Raw genomic sequence first — 21692 nt, 5'->3', positions numbered from 1 at the left:
CCCCTAGACAATGCCAATAATCTATTCACAATCTTCTGAATCCTATCACTTTGTTCTCTATGACATACATTGGGCCCCTCGTCCCTCTTCTCTTTTGAATCTCTCACTTGGGGTTTATCCAAACTCTAAACTATTCCTTCTGTTTCAGTGCTGCAGACCCTGGAGTTTACCCCTTCCATCACCCCCAGGATCCCATGGCAGGGTGGGTGCCATGCAGGGTGGGGATCCCGCCATGCACCTGAACACGTGTGGCCAGCAGTCCGGGTTGTGACTTCCCATCTCCAGGCCTACACTGAGGATGGCGTCCATGCACAAGACGTGGGCTGTGTGCAGCCACACCCCCTGCAGCTTCCCGATCTGCTCCAGTTTCTGCTCCACTTTTAGTTTCACTGTGCCAGAAAGACATTCATTAAAATAGCATTCTGAGTGAGGGAGACAGAAAGGGAGAGAGAATGGATGGAGAAGAAATGTGCTATCATGCAAGGGCAAAGGGAAACAGTAGACAACATTGGCAGCAAGTTCCTCAATGGCAGGTCCCTGTGGTTCATTATGCAAACTCCCTAGCGCTCGGGTCCCACAGACTCTGGAGACTCCAGCTCTGTGACATGAGAAGTTGGATGGAATCTGAGCTGGTAGGTGCAGTTCCTCCAGGCCCACCCCTGGGCTCTGGATCAGGCACAGCAGTGGGGACAGGCTTCATGTGCTGACCCCAGCTAAAGCCATCTGAGCCCAGACCCTTCCCTGCCCCTGTGTACTCAAAGTAATAACACGGGAGAATTCTTGATGTTCTGCAAGTTCTGAGATTTAATGTTATGCCTTCATGATGATCACATAAAACAACCTATGTGTTATACTCTGAATATCACGATGACTGCTTTATAACTGAAAATTACCATAGCATTTCATTCCCTGAGTTTACATTTATATTTGTGACCTTCAAGTAATAATTATTTTATTGTAGAACATTAATGAGAAAGGATGCAGAAGGTGACTTAGAAGTCAATTATGCAAAATGCCAAGACAAGGTCAAAAGATGACATTCTCCATGAATAAGTGTGTCAAATTGTTGGAAGACAGCCCTGGTGAGACAATGAGTGATGAGCCAGAACCCAGAAATACAGCATGCTCACGTCAGAGGAAGTCGAACAGTATTCCTGCTTCAAGGAGCAAATTGACTTTTAGCAAAGCATCATTTGTCACATGGATCTGATATTGATTTTTTTTAATTTGTATACAATTTTAATATTAGTTTTAATTTTATAGTTGTAAAGCTTTAAATGTAAGGATTTTTATATAATTTATGGTTGTACATATTAAGTACATTTGTGATACCCCTTTTCAGTTAATACTGGGATCTGTGAGCACTGCTTTGCTTTCATATGGGTCTATATATAACGTTCAAGTTTGAGGAACAGTGCCCAGCCTGTTTTTCTCAGCTTTTAAAAATGTGCCCAATGTTCCTGTCACTAGCTTATTTTATATACCTTTTACATAGCATTTGCATACATTGGACCAAGCTTCCCATTTTCCTTCTGTTGGCTGTTTGCCATTTATCTTCTTCATTAGGAAGGCCATCCTCTTTCCTTATCCTATATAATAAAAGCCTAATATGCTAAGTGTCCAGTCATCCGGTCTTCCATTCAACCAATCAAAGAGTAATATGCTAATGATATGCTAAGGCCACTCAACCACTTGCTGTGACATGCACTGACCACCAGGGGGAAGACGCTCTGACCAGTAGGTTAGCTTGCTGCTGGGGTCTGGCCTATTGAGACTGAGCGAGATGGGCCGGACATGCCCTGGAGCCCTCCCGCGATCCCTCCCTGGCCCTGATTGTGCACTGGTGTGGCCCCCTCGGTCTGGCCTGCACCCTCTCGCAATCCAGGACCCCTCGGGGGATGTCGGAGAGCTGGTTTCGGCTGATCCCGCAGGCCAGGCCGAGGGACCCACTGGTGTATGAATTCGTGCATCGGGCCTCTAGTACCTAGATAATCACCCACTTCATTAACTAACTGATTAAATAAAAAACAACTCTCTTCTGAGTTCACAAAGCTCAAGTTTTTCTCAAAAGAGCAGTCTTCCTGTGCCTCCTCTCAGGGAGTTCCTCCATCTGTTTAATTTCCCCCTTCAGAAAACTGGCCACTCCGCCGTAACCTACAATGTCCTCAAATGTACACTCTGTGACGTGCCAAAGCCAGTGGCCAGATGATGATAGAGGTTTGACTAGCTCAGCTGGTGGACCTCTGGTGTCCTACAGAACACCTGTGAGCAGCCAAGTGAACTTTCCTGATTGCCAGAGGCCATTATGTCTCTGGTATTCAGAGGGATCTCTGTAAGCCAGGGGTGGGGAACCTATTTTATGTCAAGGGCCATTTGGATATTTATAACATCATTCATGGGCCATACAAAATTATCAGCTTAAAAATTAGCCTGATATATTTGGTCATTTAATTAACTCACTCCTTTGGCCAGACCAAAGGACTTCGTGGGCCTTATACAGCCTGCCGGCCAGACGTTCCCCACCTCTGCTGTAAGCAGTCTGTTAGATCATCCCTGTAAAACAGACTCAAGCCTATGACCCAGTGGGATCTCATGATTAGTGGTAAACCTATGCCATGTATCACACATGGAATGGACACAAGTGCCTGCTCTTGCATGTGCATGTGTGTGCACACCGCACGTAAGACACCAGGTGAACTCTGGCCTGTCAGCTGTTACCTTGTGCTATGGCATCACTGGGTTCTTGGACTTCCTTGTCCTCTTTCTCTTCCTGGACACAGGAGGCAGCTGCCATTTGGGCAAGGGCCGAGGCGCAGTTAGCTGCAACTCCTTTAGAGGAAACAAACAAGTTACCCCTTAATTGAGTCTGTTCTCTAGCCATCCCCCCTGGCAGAACTCTCCTAAAAGACTTGTTTCCCACTAGGCCATTTCCAATGTGTTCCACAGGTACACCCCTCAGGCCGTGGGTCACAAATTCTCCTCCCGCCAGTACCTAGAGCACAGCTCAACCGCGCCGCTTTCCGCAGCCCATCCAGGCTCATGCAGATGGCATCGCGTTCTTTCTGATTCTGCTCTTTGATGCCTTCAGCTCCTAGAATGAAGGCCAGCCCTTTGGAGCTCCCCGCCATGCGGCCAGTCAGGGGGGTTGATAAAGTGTCGATCAAGTTCTTCCAGCAGCCAACCAGAATATAGCGAGCAAATGCCACACCTAGAATGTGAAGGGGAATGGGTCACTTTTTGGGGACAAAAACAACCTGGCAATGAATGACAGCACGGGATTCTTTGACCATCAAGATAGCAATGCTGAGCTGTGTGCGATTCTACTACAGGAAATAGAGTTTAATGGATTGCACTTTGTGCTTATAAATAATGAATGCTCCATCGTCAGCTGGATGATGCTAAGTAACTTCCACCAGGCACTTGTTCTGCAAAGACAAAACCTTAATTCATTTATGTCAGCACTGGAAACTACCAATAATGATTTAATTGCTAGTGCCACATGTGATGTATGTATATTCATAAACTCAAGGCCCTTACCTGCTACTGTGGAGTCATCGATCCTCCTGCTCTGGGTGAAAGGAGACTCTGTAGAAGCGGAGGCCATCAGCTGGCCCCCAATCGCGCTGCTCTCTAAGCCATCAATATCTGCCAAGGAAAAACAGCCACGTTTTCCTTGAATAGCACAGTCCAGTCAAAAACAAGCGGCCACCACAATATTTATTTTTCCCCCAATAAACATCCCTTGGATCTGTTATGTAACAAGTATGCAGCAACCTTTTATCAAAATATTAAAAATTTTGTTTCATTCAGTATAGTTTTCTTTCATTGCCAGAGCATTCTTCTTTAGGACGCTGTATATTTTTTTAGTTGAAAAGAAAAAAGATAGACTGCTATTTCTGTTGTTAAGAATTTATTTTTTTAGAATAGTATGATCTTTGAATACTTATATTCAAAACATTGGTATCATCCCCAAGTTTTATATATACATGATACCTCAACATGGATTTGTCTTTCAGAGCTTCCTCATAAATATGAAGAATAAAACAAACCTCTTTGGTGAGATGATTGAATAACCTGATTTCATAGTACTATAATAACATCTTAACAATAATAATACCTGACAATTTTCAAAGCGTGAGGACGCAACATATTTTTCATTAGATTTTCCCAACAACTTCAGGTATATGGGCAGAGTAGGTATTGCTTTTCCTATGTCAAAGAGGAGGAAATAAATACTCAAAGTAGATAAATTGCCCAAGCCAGGAGGCTGGTCAAGGAAGGATTTAGGTTCAGTAGTCACATCTTCTGACTCCCATCTAGGCCTCTTCCTATGACACCACGCTCCAGCTCAATATGGGATCCTAATGCACCTTGTTTAAATTTTTGTTAAACTCTCATCTACAAAATTAGCTCAACAAACCAATCCCTAACATGCTGGCAAGAAGAAACTGGCTTGAGGTTGAGAATGCTGGGCTTCAGCCTTGGCTCTGAATTAAGTTAGCCTGGTAGCCTGGAGTCAGGTACTCTGTTCTCAGGGCCCCAAGTTCCTCAGTAAACAGGAAGTAAGCACTGGGGAAGTGACCATGGAGTGGAAGCATATGTACTTGAATACAACTAACACAGCTGAACGCAATGGGAAAAGAGAGTAGCATGGGTTTATTCCCGGACTTCACCCTCAACCCAACAGGATGGTGTTTGAAAATGATTTAATTATATTTTTGAGTCTTACAGTGACTCCAAGAAGCCTACAGACTTCTGGCAACAAATCTCTTTGAAAGTTGTGAAGAGGGTAGATCTTAAAAGTTTTCATCACAAGAAAAAAACCTGTAACTGCATGAGGTGACTGATGTAAACTAAATTTATTATGGTGATCACTGTACAATATACACATATATCAAATCATTATGTGTACATCTTGGACTAATCCAGTATCATATGTAAATTATATCTCAATAAAATCAGGAGAGGAAGGCAGGGAAAAATCTACATTACAACCAAAGTGGGAACATACCAGTTTCACTGAAATTAATATGACGTGTGGTCAGTCTAATGACATTCACCAGAAATGGCCATTTATTAAAGTTATCATGTTTCCAGTGTTCTAAGGACTGATGAATTCAAGTAATGCCAAGTTGATCTGATCACCAAGATTCCAAGATTATATAGGACACTTTGACATGACATCAGGAATGGCCACAGTTAGGACAGTGTTGATGATCAGATGGCTGCTACAGTAACCAAACTCTAGGTTAATTGCTGAATTCACTTGTCATTTCATAACTGGAATTTGCTACAAAGACTCACAGAGCCTAATTTTGTCTAATTCTTATGAAAAGTGCTTTTCTATAATTAATCTAAGTTAGATAACTTTCCTATGGACATAGCAATTAAGCTTACTGTTCTATTATAAAAGAGATGGCTGATTAACAGTGATGACTGATGAATATAGTGACTATGAATAGCTTGTTATTTGTTCATTTCTACATCTGCTGAATGACTTCTTTTATTAAGGTTCAGGTAAGAGATTAATTTTGGCACAAACTATGGTCTTTTAAAATTAAACCTGGCAGGCTTAGGATCCCCACCCAAATTCCAAGGCACTTCTAAGCTCTGGGCAGTACCTTTAATCCCCGCTGAAGGGAGTTTATGAAGCAGATGGAAACCAAGGACTACTTATGGGTAGAATGAATAAATGTCTCACATATTGAAGATTTTGTATTTTTCAAATGGATGTAAATGTTATCATGATTAATAAAACATAAATTGCTCCAGTGATCCTGAGCCTCATGGCTTAGGACCTAGCCTTGCTTCCCCCAAATTCTATCCTAGTTCTGGAATCAAAGTTCCAAATACCAGACAATGACCAGGACTCTGCTTGCTGCAGAGAGACCTCACTCTATGCTTTGATTCCCTAATTCCTAAATAGCCCCCAGATTTCTCATTGCTGGATTTCACCTGCCAGTAGTCAACTCCGCCACCTTTGTCAGAGCCTCCAATACCAACCACAGGCAACATAACACACACTTTAGACAACAGATCCTGCCTCCTAGCTGGACCGTGCTGCCCCAGCCCAGTCCTGCTCCTTCCTGTCAGTGTGCCCTGCCCGGTGCATAGCTACGGGAAGCTGTGTGAGGACATGTGGCAATACAGAGAGGGCAGGAAGGTGTCTATGTGGGGCCACACTCTACATAACCTATCAGCTGGAGCCAGGATGGCATCGCTCAGCTCAGAAACCAGTCTGGCAACTCAGGTCAAATATAGGACAAGCCTGGAGAGCTAATTTATCAAGGCTACTAATGACTAGAGGCACTAGACCAAACTTTTGAGCCCTCCTTGACCTTTACCTGACATCATGGTTAAGCCATGCAATGACATGAATGGCTGCTTTTGCCAAAAATTTTCCTTATGACCATACCTCGTGATGCTCTCATGTGAAATTCCTGATAGTTAAGTAGGGTTTTAAAAACTCTGGACACTGAAGACACAGATGCTGGGCAACTACTTGACATTAAATTTTTTTTTAATCCTCACCCGAGGATATGTCTTATTGACTTTAGAGAGAGAGGAAGGGAGAAAGAGAGAGAGAAACATCTATGTGCGAGAAACATCAATCAGTTGCCTCCCATGTGTACCCCGCCCCAACTGGGGATCAAGCCCACAACCTTTCGGTGCACAGGACAATGCTTCAACCAACTGAGCCACTCTGGCCAGGGTACTTGACATTATTTTTAATTCTGGTACCATTGGGAAAAGAGGGGAGGACCTCTGATATGGACAAAAAATGGGAATGAAGCCAAGTTTAAAATCAATCATTTCACATTTCTGGCAAATTTCGAGGAGCACTGAAGGATACAGCATAATACAGATAATAGTATCTACTAGTACATGAGAATTTCCAGGAATAATTCTGGGCTTTGTGCCCAGAAAGTACTTCATATCCCAGAAGAGGCCTATAGTTTCTCACCAACAGGCATAGGTGCTAAGTAAGTCCGTATCTAGAGTGGCACAGTGAGCTCCGCAGAGTCCCACATGGAAAGAGGACAGTACACTCTTGCGAGGTGAATTCATGACCCTTCTCTCAAATTGTCACCCTCTGCCCGGGCAGTCTTGTGGGTGCCATTTTAAGGTCTGATTGGATCAAACACCGCTACTGCTCTGAAAGGGGATCTGAAGAGTGAGCCCTCCCACCCGAGTGGCACGGAGCTGTGTAAGGGGCCACTGACCGGTCAGCATGGTGATGAGCGGCAGGCTGTTGTCCTCGGGGCTGCCCCAGTAGCCAGCTTCTCCCAGCATGTTTCTGTCGAGCACCTGATGGTAGAGTTCCTCGATCCAGGCCTGGGAGAAGATCATCAGCACCCCGCTGGTCTGGACCTGCTTCATGAACTCCTTCTACAGAGAAGATCACAGGAGAAAATGACCAAATTGGACCCCCTGCAAGCAAACAGGCTCCTCCGCTGTCTCTTCACTCCCCACGTCCCCTGAACCAATGCTTTTGGAAAAACAAAACCTTGTTGATTGAAGGTAGGAGATGGAGAAGTCTTCATGAAGTTCCTTTCATTTGTATCTTTTTAAGAAAGCCTGTTGAAGGATTAGGAACACCGCATTTTATATTTTTCACTCTCTGATGTGTGGGAGGATGAGAAACTGCACAGAACAGGGCTTCTTCTTGCTGCCCAACAGCAGCAGCTGAGCTGGAATGAGCCCCCTGAAAATTCATGGGTGTTTCAAGAGATACTTACACGCATGAAGCCACCACTGATCCTTGGGAACCTACACTTTATCAAGCAGACAAACGACCGCTGATACCGTTCACGCAGCTCCAGGGATTAGGCTTAGGAACTGACATTAGGGTACACCACAGAGTGGCTTGCTGGGGCAGGAGATCCGACCACAGGATAAGCACCATCCTTCTCCCCGATACCTTACGGGAGGAGCTTTGTTGTTGACAATGAGTAAGCTTAGCTCCGGATCACCCGAGGAGGTCTAGGCACATTTTGGAAGACAATGAAAAGTTTTTGTAAAAGACATCTTCATTTTCAGCAAAGGGGACCATTCCCTGCACATCTTCTGCTGCTACTTAACCTGCTGATCATGTGTTTTGGAACATGTCTATGTGTGTGTTGAATAGTGCCACCAGATGAAATTTCCGGGCCACTGGCAGACAGCTGTTTCCAGGCACTTGGGGTCCTGCACTCTCCGGAGCAAGGGGGTGCGTCTGCGCTCAGTGCACTGTACAAACCTTCACATCGTTTTCTGCCCTCCACAGCGCCATCCCTCACAGGGCACTGACGCTCGGCATTCCAGCCCAGAGGCCACCGCTTGTCCTTGCAGAGGACAGGGTGGACAGAGCACACTCACCATCATGCCAGGCGCCAAGGCTGGCCGCTTCCGGTAGTAGTCGCCATGGGAGAGCTTCAGGTTGAGGAGCAGAGCGCAGTGCGCTGCCGTGTACAGGCTGTCCGCGTTCATCAGCATCTGCAGGCTGAGGCTGCTGTTCCCGTCAAATCCGGGGGAGTGCATCATGCCTAAGGGAGAGGACCAAGAGACCTTAGGGGCTGCAAGCAGTGCACTTGCAAGCCTTGCTTACAGCCAGCCGGGAAGCAATCCTAGTGACAGGCACATGTATCGCGTAGGACGTATCTGTAAAACAATGACACCCAGCCAGGCATATTTCTGGGAACATTACATGCTCCAGCCTGGTGGGGCAGAGCATACAGTCTGGAGTCCATCTACCTGGGCAAATCTTTATGGGCTCCTCACCAGCTACTTTGGTAAAATCACTAAGACCCTCTAAATCTCAACTTTTTACCCAGAAATGGGCAGAGTATTTGACGACGTGTAGCTCCTGCTCAAAGCCTTCAATGGCTTCCCATCACAATAAAATAAAACCCAACTCCCCTCTCCCCTCTCCCTCTACTCACCACAGCCATGCTGACCTGTGTTCCTTGACCTCACCAAGCCGGGGCCGGCCTCAGGGCCTTTGCATTTGTCTCCCCACCTCCCAGAATGGTCTCTCCACATCTCTAGAGGACTTGCTCCCTCAGGTTTCTGAGACCTTCCCTTTCAACCCCATCTATAATAACAACTCCTCCACCTACTTCTCCCTGCAATATTCTTCCTCCTCACCCAGAATTCTTTTCAATGCCTCAATGGCATTTATTCTACCCAGCGTTATATTAATATACAATTTGTTTATTGTCTGCCACCACTACTGTTATCTACTGTTATGTAAGATCTGTGAGAGGGTGGGACTTCGTTAGTTTTGTTCACTAGAGAATGAATCTCCAGTGCCTAGAACAGCACCTGGCATATAGTAGAACCTCAAAAATATTCACTGAGTGAATGAATAAGAATGAATGAACAAGTTTGCTATGAGAACTAGATGCAATAATGCATGGAGGATGCTTAGTGCAGTAACTCATAATTATATACTTTTCTAAAAGTAATAGTAGTCATCAAATTTGGGGTGGCAAATTATAGGAACTACAACTTTCAGTTTATTTTGGCTACTGTTTTTTTCCATTGTTCTATAAAGTTCATTCTCTCACTCCGTCATTCAGACGTTCTTTACAAAAAGGGCTGAAAGGATGAAATAACTTTTAGTACTTCTGCAAGGGTATCTGTGGGATAAATTCCTAAGAACAGAATAAAGACATATATTGATAGATATGGCCAACATACCTCCCAAATAGTTTTATACCAATCTTTTCTCCTACCCACTATGCATAAGAATATTCTTCTACCCACTCAACATACTGGGAACAATCAATTTTTTAAACCTTTGTAATCACATTATATGATTTTCTTGAGAACAAATTTCTTTAAGTCTATGATTCTAACTTTCTGATGATAAAAGTAATAAGAAAAAATTTTTTAGTTCTTTGGAAAAAGATACAAAGAAGAAAACGAAAATCATCTGTAAAATACCATTCTGAGATAAAAATTAACATTTTGATATTAATTTTGAATTCTTTAAAAAATTATATTATGAGCATTATCCATATAATTAAATATTATTTGAAAACATAATTTTTAATGGCTACATAATATAAATGGATGTACCCATTTAATTTTTCCCTTATTTGGGGGCATTTAGATTATTCCTAACATTTCTGCTGTGAAATGATACTATCATATACATTTTGGTATACCAGTCTCTACTGGAGTTTGTTTCTTTAGTGTAGATTTCCAGGGGTCAATGACATGCTGGCTTACCATGTGTACCCATCTGTCAGGACTTGGAAAACCATCTCACATTGGGTGAGCTACAGTTTTTCAGTCTGTGATTGATTTTTCACCAGGACAAATCAACTGCAGAGGTTTTTTGTTCTTAAACAGCATCTTTGATTTACCCAGCCATTCATCCACCCCTCCATCCACCCACACTCCCTGGTGTTATACATGTGATAAGTAAGAGCATGGTCTCTGGAACCAGACTGTTGATATCCTGGTATCCCCACTTAGCAGCTATGTATCTTGGGTAACTTACCACTTAACCTCCCTCTGCCTCAGTTTTCTCATCTGTAAAATGAGGATAATACAACCTACCCTTTGGAGCTATTATAAGCACTACATTAATTTATACATGTAAAACTCTTAACATGGTGCATTCAGGAAGTGCTATGTTAGTGTGAGCTATTATTATTGCAGATACACATAAATGCTGGAAAATGACTCCAAGAAAGGACACCAATAGATTTCAGAGATAATCTCTGGATGTGTATTTTTTGGTTTTTAGTTTGTCTTTATATTATCATATTCTCCAAACTTCATATTCCACAAATGCCAGTGTGTTGGATGAAAATTTTGTTCAGACTACTTATTCCCTAACCCTGCATCCAAAATATGCTCTTCCTTTATTAAAGCAAACATACAGACCCTTGAGGCTCATACCATCTGGCCATATGCCCACTCTCCCTTAAAACTCTCATTTGTGACATGCCAGACACAGCCTTAGTCACTGATGACTTTGATTTCTTCCTTCACCCTGAAACTCCTTGCCAATATCCTGCACAACTTTAGCATCTAGATGGATAACTCACCCAACCACAGGTGCTCTTACACCCTTGATAATGGTTATCCATCATTCTGTCCCATAATTGATTCTCACAGTAATACTGTCTGAATCAAGTCACCCCACCCAATGTTCTACGACTCTGACAGCACTAGCTCAGATGGCCCACTCTCTGACTGGATCTTCCCACATGCACTACTGCCTTTAATCTTCAGAATACACAAGGTAAGTATCCCCATCATCCTGACATTACCGCTAGGGAATCTGATGCATAGAGAGCATAGGACTCGCCCATGCTCACAGAGCTGTTAACTGGTACAGATGGAATCTGATGTCAGATAATGACTTCAGAGCCGGGGACTCAGGGAGACTCTTTGCCTTCTCCCCTTTTCTCCTCTTTTCACTTTCATAACTTTCTCTTGGGTGAACAAAGGAAATCTGTCATCTCCCTTGTCTCAAATGGGTACAGATGTTTCTTGTTTACGAATCTTCCATCTTGGAGGTGACACTTGCAAGGGGAGGGAGAGCACTGCCTCAGTTCAGAGGAGCACCAGGCTTGGGCAGACCCACAGGGCCAGTCAATGTGACCCATTACACCACAGTGGGCACTGAGGAGCATTAGCCTATTGGCAGCAGGACCACAGGGTGATGAGTCTGTAATTTGGAAACAGACCAGCTCCTAACGTGAAAACACTGTGGAGGTCACTACAGTTAAAAGACAAATGACTAACATAGTTACAGACAATTACGAAAAACTCTATTTGCAAACAACCAGAATATTCTGATGTCTCTTTTCAATGTATTGATTTCTATGTATAAAAATTAATGTCACAATATATTGGGTGTGATGGGACATTTGGACAGGCCTCTAAAATTTGAGCAGTTTGCGACATGTATGGGACTGCATTCTGGCCACAAAACTATTCACTCAAGCCCAGTTTTGCATGTACTGAAAGTATTGATTTGAAAGGCACAAAAACAGAAATGTAAAGATTTGCTCTGGCTTCACCTCAGTATTCTATGGTCAAGGGACCCTTGAATTTCAGGGGGAGGTGCAGTTGACCACCCTGGAGTCGGACAATCCTTTATTTCTGCCATAAAATTTTTGCACCCATTAATTGCTTTCTTTCTGTACTACCCTGAGATAATAGAAAATATATACATTGGCCTTTGCCCGCACTTCCTGGCACAGAGCTCCTAAAACCCTTGTATTTCCTAAGTGAGAAGAATACCAGGAGCATCCCTTTTTCTAATACTTGTCGTTGATCCCCTCCTTGCCACAGGGCTCCTAAAACCCTTGTAAATTTCTAAGTGATAAGAGAACCAAGAGCATCTTTTGTTTAATGAAGTGACTCTGGGTGGGTTCCTGGATGGGGGCCGGCCACCATAAAGACCAAGGCATGATTAGAAGCTTGGGATTTTCCGTTCCACCCACTCCCCCATACTCCAGAAAGGGGACAGGGGCCAGTATGCTCTGAAAGTTCCTGGTGACTCTATAGCGAACATTGCTTACCAACCTGAGCAGAAGGTAGAGGCAAAGTTCTGGAGGGCCGAGTCCACCTCCTCCACGCTGGGCAGGGCCAGGAGGCGAGGAAGGAGGCCCTCAAGAGACTGCACAAACAGCCTGGCGCTGTGCTGGTCAGCCTCCTGGTTCTTCAACAGTTTGAGAGACAGAGCAGCCGTCCGCAGGGACCTGTGGCCCAGGCAATCCCGCGGGGTCTGCTCCTCATCGGCCAGTGAGCAGTTGTCTGACCCAATGTCCGACACGTCAGACCTCCCCGAGTCCTTTTCCGCGGCCATCGAGTACTGGTCGCAGGAATCAAATTCCGTCCTCGAGAGATCCTGGTCATCCACGCTAAAATTGCTCTCACTGTATCTAGATCCGTAGGACCTCATCCTGCAGTCCACTGACAGGAAGTTGGTGATGTCAGGGTAAGCGACCGTGTGGCTTCTCTGAACAACATCTGGTTGGTCTACCGCTTCTGGTTCTGACACTTTGCTCAGCGTCTCCTTGCTCTCCTGGACGGCTGGGGACTTGAGGCTATTCTTGTGGTTTTCGGAGTGGTCCTCAGGTGTGGTCTGACCCAACTCTCCCTCCAAAGTGGTCTGGCCCGTGTCCGTGGTCACACTGATGCTGATGTCGGGGCTCCTCTCATTCCCTGACTCCCACGGCGTATGTTCCGAGGACAGGACTCGCCGCTGCCAGCGGAAGTCGGCCTCGTTGATCTCCATGGAGTCCCTGCTTGACTCGGCCCCGTCCTTCAGCTCCTCCAGGCGCTGGAGCAGCAGGTGGACCTGACCTTCACTCAAGCCCTTGCCCTGGCTGAGCTCGTCTAGGGCCCCGAGTAAGGTGCAGACGCAGGACACGGCGGCATAGCAAGCTTCGATGCCACCCTTGATGCACGCTTCGGTCATGCCATCCATGATGCTAAAAGTGTTCAAAGGAGAAAGCGGGATCAATACATGAAGCATGGAAAAATGCTCCAAAATGAACAAGGACTGTTGGACCGGTGAACAGTATAGTATTCAAAATATGTGCTCTAATTTACCCGAAATTAAACTGACACAAACACGCTCAAGATGGCAGGTGAAAACCTCCAGGTAAAGCAGCCTACCTTGAATCTCGCTCTCAAGGTGGCTGGTTTACTTGGGTACAAGCAAAATTCCAGATGGGAATTGGTCAGTTTCATAGTGACAGACAATGAATAATCTCACTGTTGCATTAGGTTCAGTTTTCAATCAGAAAATGGTTATAATGGCTATGATTATGATAGTGTGTACATCTTCTATAAAGTAAACATACTCCTGAGTAGATACATGTAAATATAGTTATTAGAAATCATATACTTTTTCGTTTTGTAGGGGGGAAAAGGAAATCATCTCTAGTTCAAAGGAATCCTCAAGGAGAAATCCTATAGCCACTGTAATTAATTGAAAAAGATTTTCCCTAAAATAACCCCAATAAATAATGTTTGTACATTTCATTTTGTACACTGGGTTAAGTAAATATAAAATTATGGGAAGTTATAGTTATAATAAATTGGGATAAGAGTTCTCATATGGTCTGTGGGTATGTTATTAAATAGTCACACTTCATATAGTGTAGAATCATAAAATTTCAGGGATTTCAAAACAAGGTCAAGAGCAGTGAGAGAAGCAGTCTTTGCCAACCAATAGAGACCTAAAAAGGAGAATGTGTCATACAGTTTGAGAAGATCCAGATGAGACTTTCTTTTTGAAATTGATCTTTTTCTGGATTCGTGTTCAGTGGAGCTGGGTCCTGCCAAATCGCAGAGACGCTGTGGGCTCCCAAGTAGCTAGAATAAAAAAAGGGGGGGTGGAATAACGGAAAAGTGAATAACATAAAAAACGTTTTTAAAACTGTGAGATCAAATGAACATGTACTTTCTCTACTGAGTGATACAGCCTAAGGAGAAGCACCACTATTTGGAAGTCAAATCTGAGAAGAAGTGATCTGGGTGTTCTTAATGTAGAGGGCACATGGATTCCCAGCTCCTCAGTTCAGGACTGGCTTAGACCAAGAAAATGCTTAAGGATTGTTTCAAGTTTTTTACAGCACAGAACTAGAAAGCACTTGCATCAATGTTCTTTAGAGAGATTGGCCTGTAATTCAACTGTCCTATTCTCTCTTGGTCTTATTTTGCTATCATGTTGGCGAGCTTTAAAAACTGGGTTGAGAAGTACTCCATCTCTCTACTCTCTGGAAAAGTCCATGGATTAGAATTACCTGTTCCTTGAATGTTTCCAAAGCTGTATGCAGCCAGTAATTTTTTTCTAAATGGAATGATTTTAACTACTGATTCAACTACTTTAAAGATAATAGGACTATTTAGGTCCTCAATTTCTTCATGAGCCAACATTAAAAAAAAAAAAATATATATATATATATCCTATATAATAAAAGCCTAATATGCTAAGTGTCCAGTCATCCAGTAGGCCATTCAACCAATCAACGAGTAATATGCTAAGGCCACTCAACCACTCGCTATGACATGCACTGACCACCAGGGGGCTGACACTCAATGCAGGAGCTGCCCCCTGGTGGTCAGTGCGCTCCCACAGGGGAAGCGCTGCTCAGCCAGAAGCCGTGAGCCATGGTGAGCGCAGCAGCGGTGGCAGGATTCTCTCTTGCTTCCGCAGCAGTGCTAAGGATGTCTGACTGACGGCTTAGGCCTGCTGGAAGCAGGCCTAAGCCGTCAGTCAGACATCCCCCAAGGGCTCCCAGACTGTGAGAGGGTGCATGGCAGGCTGAGTGACCCACCCCCTGAGTGCACAAATTTTGTGCACCAGGCCTCTAATATAAATATAATTGATTTCAGTGAGGGAGAGAGATAGAAATATCAATGACGAGAGAGAATCATTGATTGGCTGCCTCCTGTGCACTCCCTACTGGGGATCGGGCCCACAACCCAGGCATGTGCCTTTGACTGGAATCAAACCCAGGACCCTTCAGACCGTAGGTGGACACTCTATCCACTGAGCCAAATCAGCTAGGGCATGAGCCAACTTTTCAAAGATTGAGTTGTTTCTTAGAAATTTATCAATTTTATCTAAGTTATCAAATTTAGTGTCCTAAGGTGTCTTAATACCTTATTTAATGTTTACAACATCTATAGTTATGAGCATTTTTTTTCATTCTTATTTTTGTTTGTTTTTAATGATTCTGGAATTTATTTTTACTGCTTTTTCCAGGAGTTTTTAAAATTTCTTAGTCTTTTCAGAGTCCTGGGACTTTTCACTCTATTGATCTACTATATTATGTTTCCTATTTATCACATTACTTTCTGCTTTTATCCTTATTTTCCCTCCTTTCTGCATTCTTTTAATTTAATCTGCTTTTCTCCTAACTACCTAAGTTGGAAAATTAGAACACTAAGTTTAGGCTGTTTTTTAATATAAGCAATTGAAGCTATAAATATCCTTCTGTGCACTGCTTTGGCTGCATCCTACAAGTTTTCGTGTATAGAATTTTCATAATTGTTCAATATTAATTTTATTTCCATATGGTAGAAGTCTATGGAATATTTCAATTTGAGGCTAAACTAATTCAAGAAAAGGCTGGTTAATTAAGTGTATTGGAACAGACATCTTATCCCATGTCTATTATTTTCAAAGTGAATTATATTTGCATTCCTGGTATATTAAGTAGAAAAAGTGATATCCTAAGGGGCACTCTTCTTCCTCTGTCTCCCTATTTTTTTACACTAGAAATTGGGAGCTTCTGCTCTCTTGGAAGCACAGAAATGAAACTTCTACTTTTTTCTCCACATTATATTTCTTTGAGATTGAAATCACTGCCCCCCCCCCCCCCCACACACACACACAACTAGGCCTGCATTCAAGTGAAGTGGTTATGCATATGGGCCTCTAGCTGCCCCATTTCTTGCTAGAAGGGTAAGTCATTTCAGGAGCAATGGAGTGGGAAATATCCCTTTCTCTTGGGATCCATTACATTCTCTAATCTAGATTTATCAGTAATAAATTAGATTACATATATTAATTCCCACATTAATCTTATATTTATTACTCAGCTGTTTCCAAATCTGAAGGGAAAGGAGACTGAATAATTAGGCCTCTGAAGAACCCTCAGTATGTTTAATGTCAACTTCTTCAGGTGGGAATGAGGAATATGAAATCAGTGGTTGGGTGTCACAGGTCTGATAAAGATTAGGGAACTCCTAACGCTGAACCATGGGAGAGTGAGAAGGAAGCAAGGTGTACTTTTTTTGGGGAAAGTGGACACGGAAAAGAAAATATACTTGGAAAAACAAACTGTCCTGCATGTCTTTGATGAATATGAACAGGGGGCATATGGCAGAGCGATAAATTACGAAGAGAACAGGAAATAACACCCCCGGGTTCAAACTCCAAAAGGCTAAGCAAACATCCTGGGTGCCCAGTGGTTTTGTGTGCATAAACCCAGCACATTTTGGTTTCTAGGTGACCAGCCTTCCCCGATTGTTGGCGTTGTCATAGTAAGTGGGGGCACCCAGTTACTTTACAGAGCAACCTGGCCCACGTCAGCCTGCGGGGCCCATGGGGCAGCATGGCCTGGACACGCTACGCTGCCCAGATGCTGGGCTCTAATTCCGTGCTTGCCCTGCAAAATAACCTTGGGAAACCAGAACATCTATGAAAAAGGGGGAAACATAACTAATTTCCTTTGTAGTACTCAAGACGTTATTTTAAATGCATTTAGACACCTACATACCCTGTAGGCAAAGTATTTTTAGCATTCAGGTATCAAGTGGCTCTACCATGCGTAGTAACAACTCCAGGGCCTGTCAACTCCGAGGTTGCTGCTGCTCACAAAATACCCTCTTTGCATATGGTCTGTTTTCAGGCCCATCTGTTACAGTCAAAAGATATTAAACGCTTATTCTGATTCAATCGCTGCAGTGTCAGGTACTAGGAAGAACATACAAAAGCAACACATACAAAAATATATTTAGGAGACAATAAGTTTGTTCCACACTGTTCTGTGAAACAATCAGTGTATTGCCACATATAATCAATTGTAAGTGGTGGGATGGGATTTTAAGTAGAGCAAAATCAGTGGTTTGAGGAAGCAAAGCCATAGAGGAGGAGGATTTTGACAGCAAAGAGGCAGCTGTATTTAGAACACCTAGGTTCATGTTTTAACTCCACAACACACGAGGACTTGGGGAAAATAGCAACTTCTCATGGAGCCTCAGTTCTCCATCTGGAAACTGGGCATATCATCTTCCTAAGGGAGACTGTAAGTAACGCAATGTGAGGTGCCAGCAGTGGCAGTGGCCAATAGGACCGGCGGAGTCTGAATAGAGGCAGGAAGGTGGGAATTGAACAGAACGGGGTTGGTCAGATGGAATAAGGGTGATCCTGGAAAAAGATGGGAAATGAGAATGAAAACAGAACAGTCTAGACATTTGGCAGAGGAATTCAGACTTGAGAGATGATAAGGAGTTATTTGAGAGTGGGAAAATTGTCAACAGTGGTGATTTTGAACCTAAGTTCAGAAAGACAAAATGAAGACAAGCAGGAGACAAAGAGACCAGTGGGTACACTACTCCTGGCAGGAGGTAATGAGGACCAGTATTTCCATTCTTCATGCTTTGTTTTTCTCTTCCTTAGATTAGCAATAAGTGCACCAAATATTTGTTTAGCATTTTATGCTTGCAACGTACTTATACAAACTTGATCACATTTTGAACTCACACCCTTTGGAATATTACTACTATGTACAGATGAAAAATTGTAAGTTCAGAGTTAAATGATTTAGCTACTATAATGTGGCTGGTGAGTGGCAGAGAGGATTTGAACCCTGACTTTTAAACGTAGGATTATGAGAGGGTCACTGAGCCAGCTCCGGCAAAGGAGCTCCTAGAATAATTTGCATTGCAATATCAAAGTTAAGTCCAGTAGTAAGTGTGGTATAGTGATCATAGGTTTAGGCTCAGCTAGACCAGCGTTTGCACCATTTCTTTCTCTTGGTGACCTTGGGCAAATCATTTGACCATGTGAAGACTTAGTTTCTTTGTAGGAGAGAAAATCCTTTTTCTTGACATCATGTTTCTATGGGAGGAACATCCAGTGGAATAAAATTCTGGGCCTCTCTTCTCTCTTTCTCTCACTTCTTCCCAGTGGTAAATTCAGGAGGAGCTGAGCATGCATGGATTTTCTTGAAGACCTGCTATTCAGAAAATGTCCACTTCTACTGCCCACATTACCAGCTTAATGGGCAGGGCTGGGTCTGCAGGTGAGGGCCACTGCAGTTTGGGTGGTGACAAAGTAGTTTAGCCTCCCAAACTGTATCGGATTCACCAACCTAGTATTGGTTGGTTATGAAAGCTGACCCTTTGATCTCCATTGCCTGAAGCAATGATCTTCAACACTTCAAAGTTATCATGAATATCAAAAGCTAATGTATGTGAAGTGCCTGACATATAGTAGGTAAGAAAAAGATGTGGTTATCACTGCATGCTCATCGATTTTCTTATCCAGCTTTCTGGCTCACTTTTTCATTTCTAGAAACACAGGGTCAGAACTTGCCATCATTCATAACAGTCAACTCTCATTAAAACAACACCAAGAAGCATTTCAAATTAAGCTTTTTAGAAATGGTGAGTAACAAATATTGCTTAGAATAAATGAGTCATCAACAAGGGAATTTTGCTACTCCGCTGTTTTGGTGTTAGGTACCAAAAGGAAGTGCAATTTGACCTTCACAAGCAAGTTTGCAAATACAAAAAAAGTTGATTGCTTTTCTTTTTGGTTAGTTGAGAGAAAGCAGAGGAATTCTTGTTTCAAGTACCTTTAAAATAACCCCAGTTCCTCCTCAAAACCATGAAGAAGCACGCTGGGATGGCTAGTATAAGCTGGACAACCTTTATGTTCTCGCCAGGATCATGATGTTTGGGAGATACAAGGCCTCAGAAGGGATGGGGCAAAGGGTTTCCTATTACTAATCAGAGATAAGTAATGCTCTTTTTTGGATAATGTACAACCTGAGTATAAAATTTTGAAATCCAATTTTGGCAAAGATAAGTAAATACACATATCTGCACAAACAGCGCCTAAGGGAGCAGAATAGAATCTCAGCCCAGGGCCCAATCAGATGCATGCAGCTCAGATTATCAAATGGCTTTGTATCAGTGAGCACTTATCACCCCTCCTGACCCCTGCTCCACATGCGCACGTGCACACACACACACACACACACACACACACACACAGAGCCCTCAACCCTAAAGAGACTGTTACTGGATAGAGTGTGGTAGCAATGAAGTCCTAGCAGGTGACTGGCAAACATTTTCCAAGTGCTTCTTGCTTAAATACACTGTGCTCAGTCCCTGGCATGTGCAGTGGCATTCTTTAGTGCATCCCTACCTCTTTCATTACTTTGATGGCTTCCACCCGGTGCTGGGGTGGGGGGTAGAGCAGCATGCGGTGATAGAGGGACTGGAGCACGGGCTTCATGGAGTCCACCGACCCCACCAGCCGGACCAGCTCGGCTGCAATGTAGTAGATGGTCCGAGCCACAGGCCCGCTCAGGGCAGGGGCGGTGGAGGAACAGCCCGAGCCCCGGCCGTGGTCGGAAACGCCTGGGGACGCAGAGTCCGACTCCATGCTGGCACTCGCGCTGCTGCTGTGAGCAGAGGTGATGGTTTTGTCATGGATGGGATTCCCCAGGATCACGATGAGAGCAGGGCAGAGGTTTTTCCTGGCAAGAGATGGGGAGAAAAATGAGTTTCACTACAAGCCAAAGGATTAAATGTGAATACTATCCTGAGTGCAAACACCAGCTGCCACACAAATGACTACAGAGTTGGGTTCTTTATTGCTCCTTCTTTTTGGCTACGTCCTGCCTCAGTTTTCCATGTCCCGCCATCATTTCTGAGTATAAGAATAAAATACTTTTTCTCATAAGTCAACCTAGGGTTAACTAAATAAAATATCAAGAGAAGCATCAAGAAACCATCTTACATAGAGAAATAGACTAAAACTGTGAAATGGCTCAGGCGTAAAGTTTCCTTTTCCTATAAGTAACAAAATTATTTTGAGAAGTTTATTTAAAATTCTGACACACATCATTCATATTCCTCCCTGTGGATAAGCCCAGGAACCCAGAGCAACGAGCTGGCTGCCTCCAGGCCCTGTCACTTGTGTGAATGTCTGACTATGACTAAGTGACTAGTATTTGGGTTGAGATGGAAAAAGTACCAGGGTAGGGCTAAGAATAATGTTCAGTATTTCTTGCTCCTCCCCCGCCACCCCGCATAACTTTCCGGAGCCTTTATATGCTTTTAGAACAAATGAATAACCTAGGAAATAATTTCCTCGTTTCTGAGTCTCACGATCCTATGATGCAAACAATCTGTAAGTGGGCCTTGGAGGCCTATTCTGCTGCAGGAACCATCAGTTTCGCTCCGGTGCATGTAAGCAAAGCAACTTCCCCACTTTCCCCGAGAGAACATTTTCACAGATGAAAGGCCTGGCGGGTCATGGAGGCCGTGGGAAGGGACTCACGAGCACAGGTGGAAAGAGCAAGCCCTCGGGCTGGCGTGGGGGCAGGGGGCACTCACCAGGTCAGGTCTGTGAAGCCCCTGTGCAGGTGCATGGAGGAGGAACAGCTGCTGAGCATGGACAGGATGCACTCCAGGTACAGCAGCTGCAGCTGCTGACTGTCGCTGCAGAACAAAACCAACACAGAGGCACACAAAACCAAGGCAAGGTTAGAGGGGATGTGTGGGAAACACTTGGAAAAATGGTAGGCATTACAGAAATGTCAGTTGGGGGAAGGGGTTAGTGTTATGGGTTGAATGTGTCCTCCTCTCAATTCATATGTTGAAGTCCTAACCCCCAATGCCTCAGAATGTGACCTTTTTGGAGATGGTTCTTTGTAAAGGCAAGCGAGTTAAAGTGAGGTCATTAGATTGGGTCCAGACCCAATGGGACTGGTGTCCTTATAAAAAGAAGAAATTTGGAGACAGGGATACACAGAGGCAGGATAATGTGAAGAGACATGGGAAGAAGGTGGCCATCTATAAGCCAAGAAGAGAGGCTTGGAATAGGTCCCTCTGCCCTGAGTAGGAACCAACTCTGTGACAATGCTCCAACCGATGGAGCCGCAAGGCCAGGCCTGGGATGCACATTCTCATACCCAGACTAAGTTTGC

General features: G+C 43.8%; 1 protein-coding gene across 5 annotated transcripts in view; it reads right to left on the bottom strand.

Annotated features, from left to right (window-relative positions):
- The window catches only part of ARFGEF3 (ARFGEF family member 3), a 123360-nt gene that overhangs the window by 33855 nt on the left and 67813 nt on the right, over window positions 1–21692 (bottom strand). For all 5 annotated transcript variants that reach the window (XM_079781094.1, XM_079781096.1, XM_079781097.1 and 2 more), the window contains 10 exons: window positions 21100–21204; window positions 19904–20237; window positions 14219–14331; window positions 12532–13442; window positions 8359–8525; window positions 7224–7389; window positions 3538–3645; window positions 2993–3208; window positions 2719–2829; window positions 239–389 (listed from right to left, as the gene is read on the bottom strand). In XM_079781094.1, coding sequence (XP_079637220.1) covers window positions 239–389; window positions 2719–2829; window positions 2993–3208; window positions 3538–3645; window positions 7224–7389; window positions 8359–8525; window positions 12532–13442; window positions 14219–14331; window positions 19904–20237; window positions 21100–21204 — 2382 coding nt within the window. The remainder of the gene's footprint in view (window positions 1–238; window positions 390–2718; window positions 2830–2992; window positions 3209–3537; window positions 3646–7223; window positions 7390–8358; window positions 8526–12531; window positions 13443–14218; window positions 14332–19903; window positions 20238–21099; window positions 21205–21692) is intronic.

The sequence above is a fragment of the Cnephaeus nilssonii genome (assembly GCF_951640355.1).
Source record: "Cnephaeus nilssonii genome assembly, chromosome: 9".
Taxonomy (NCBI): domain Eukaryota; kingdom Metazoa; phylum Chordata; class Mammalia; order Chiroptera; family Vespertilionidae; genus Cnephaeus; species Cnephaeus nilssonii.
Note: the sequence above shows the minus strand (reverse complement) of the source record. Positions and strands in the feature narration are given on the sequence as shown.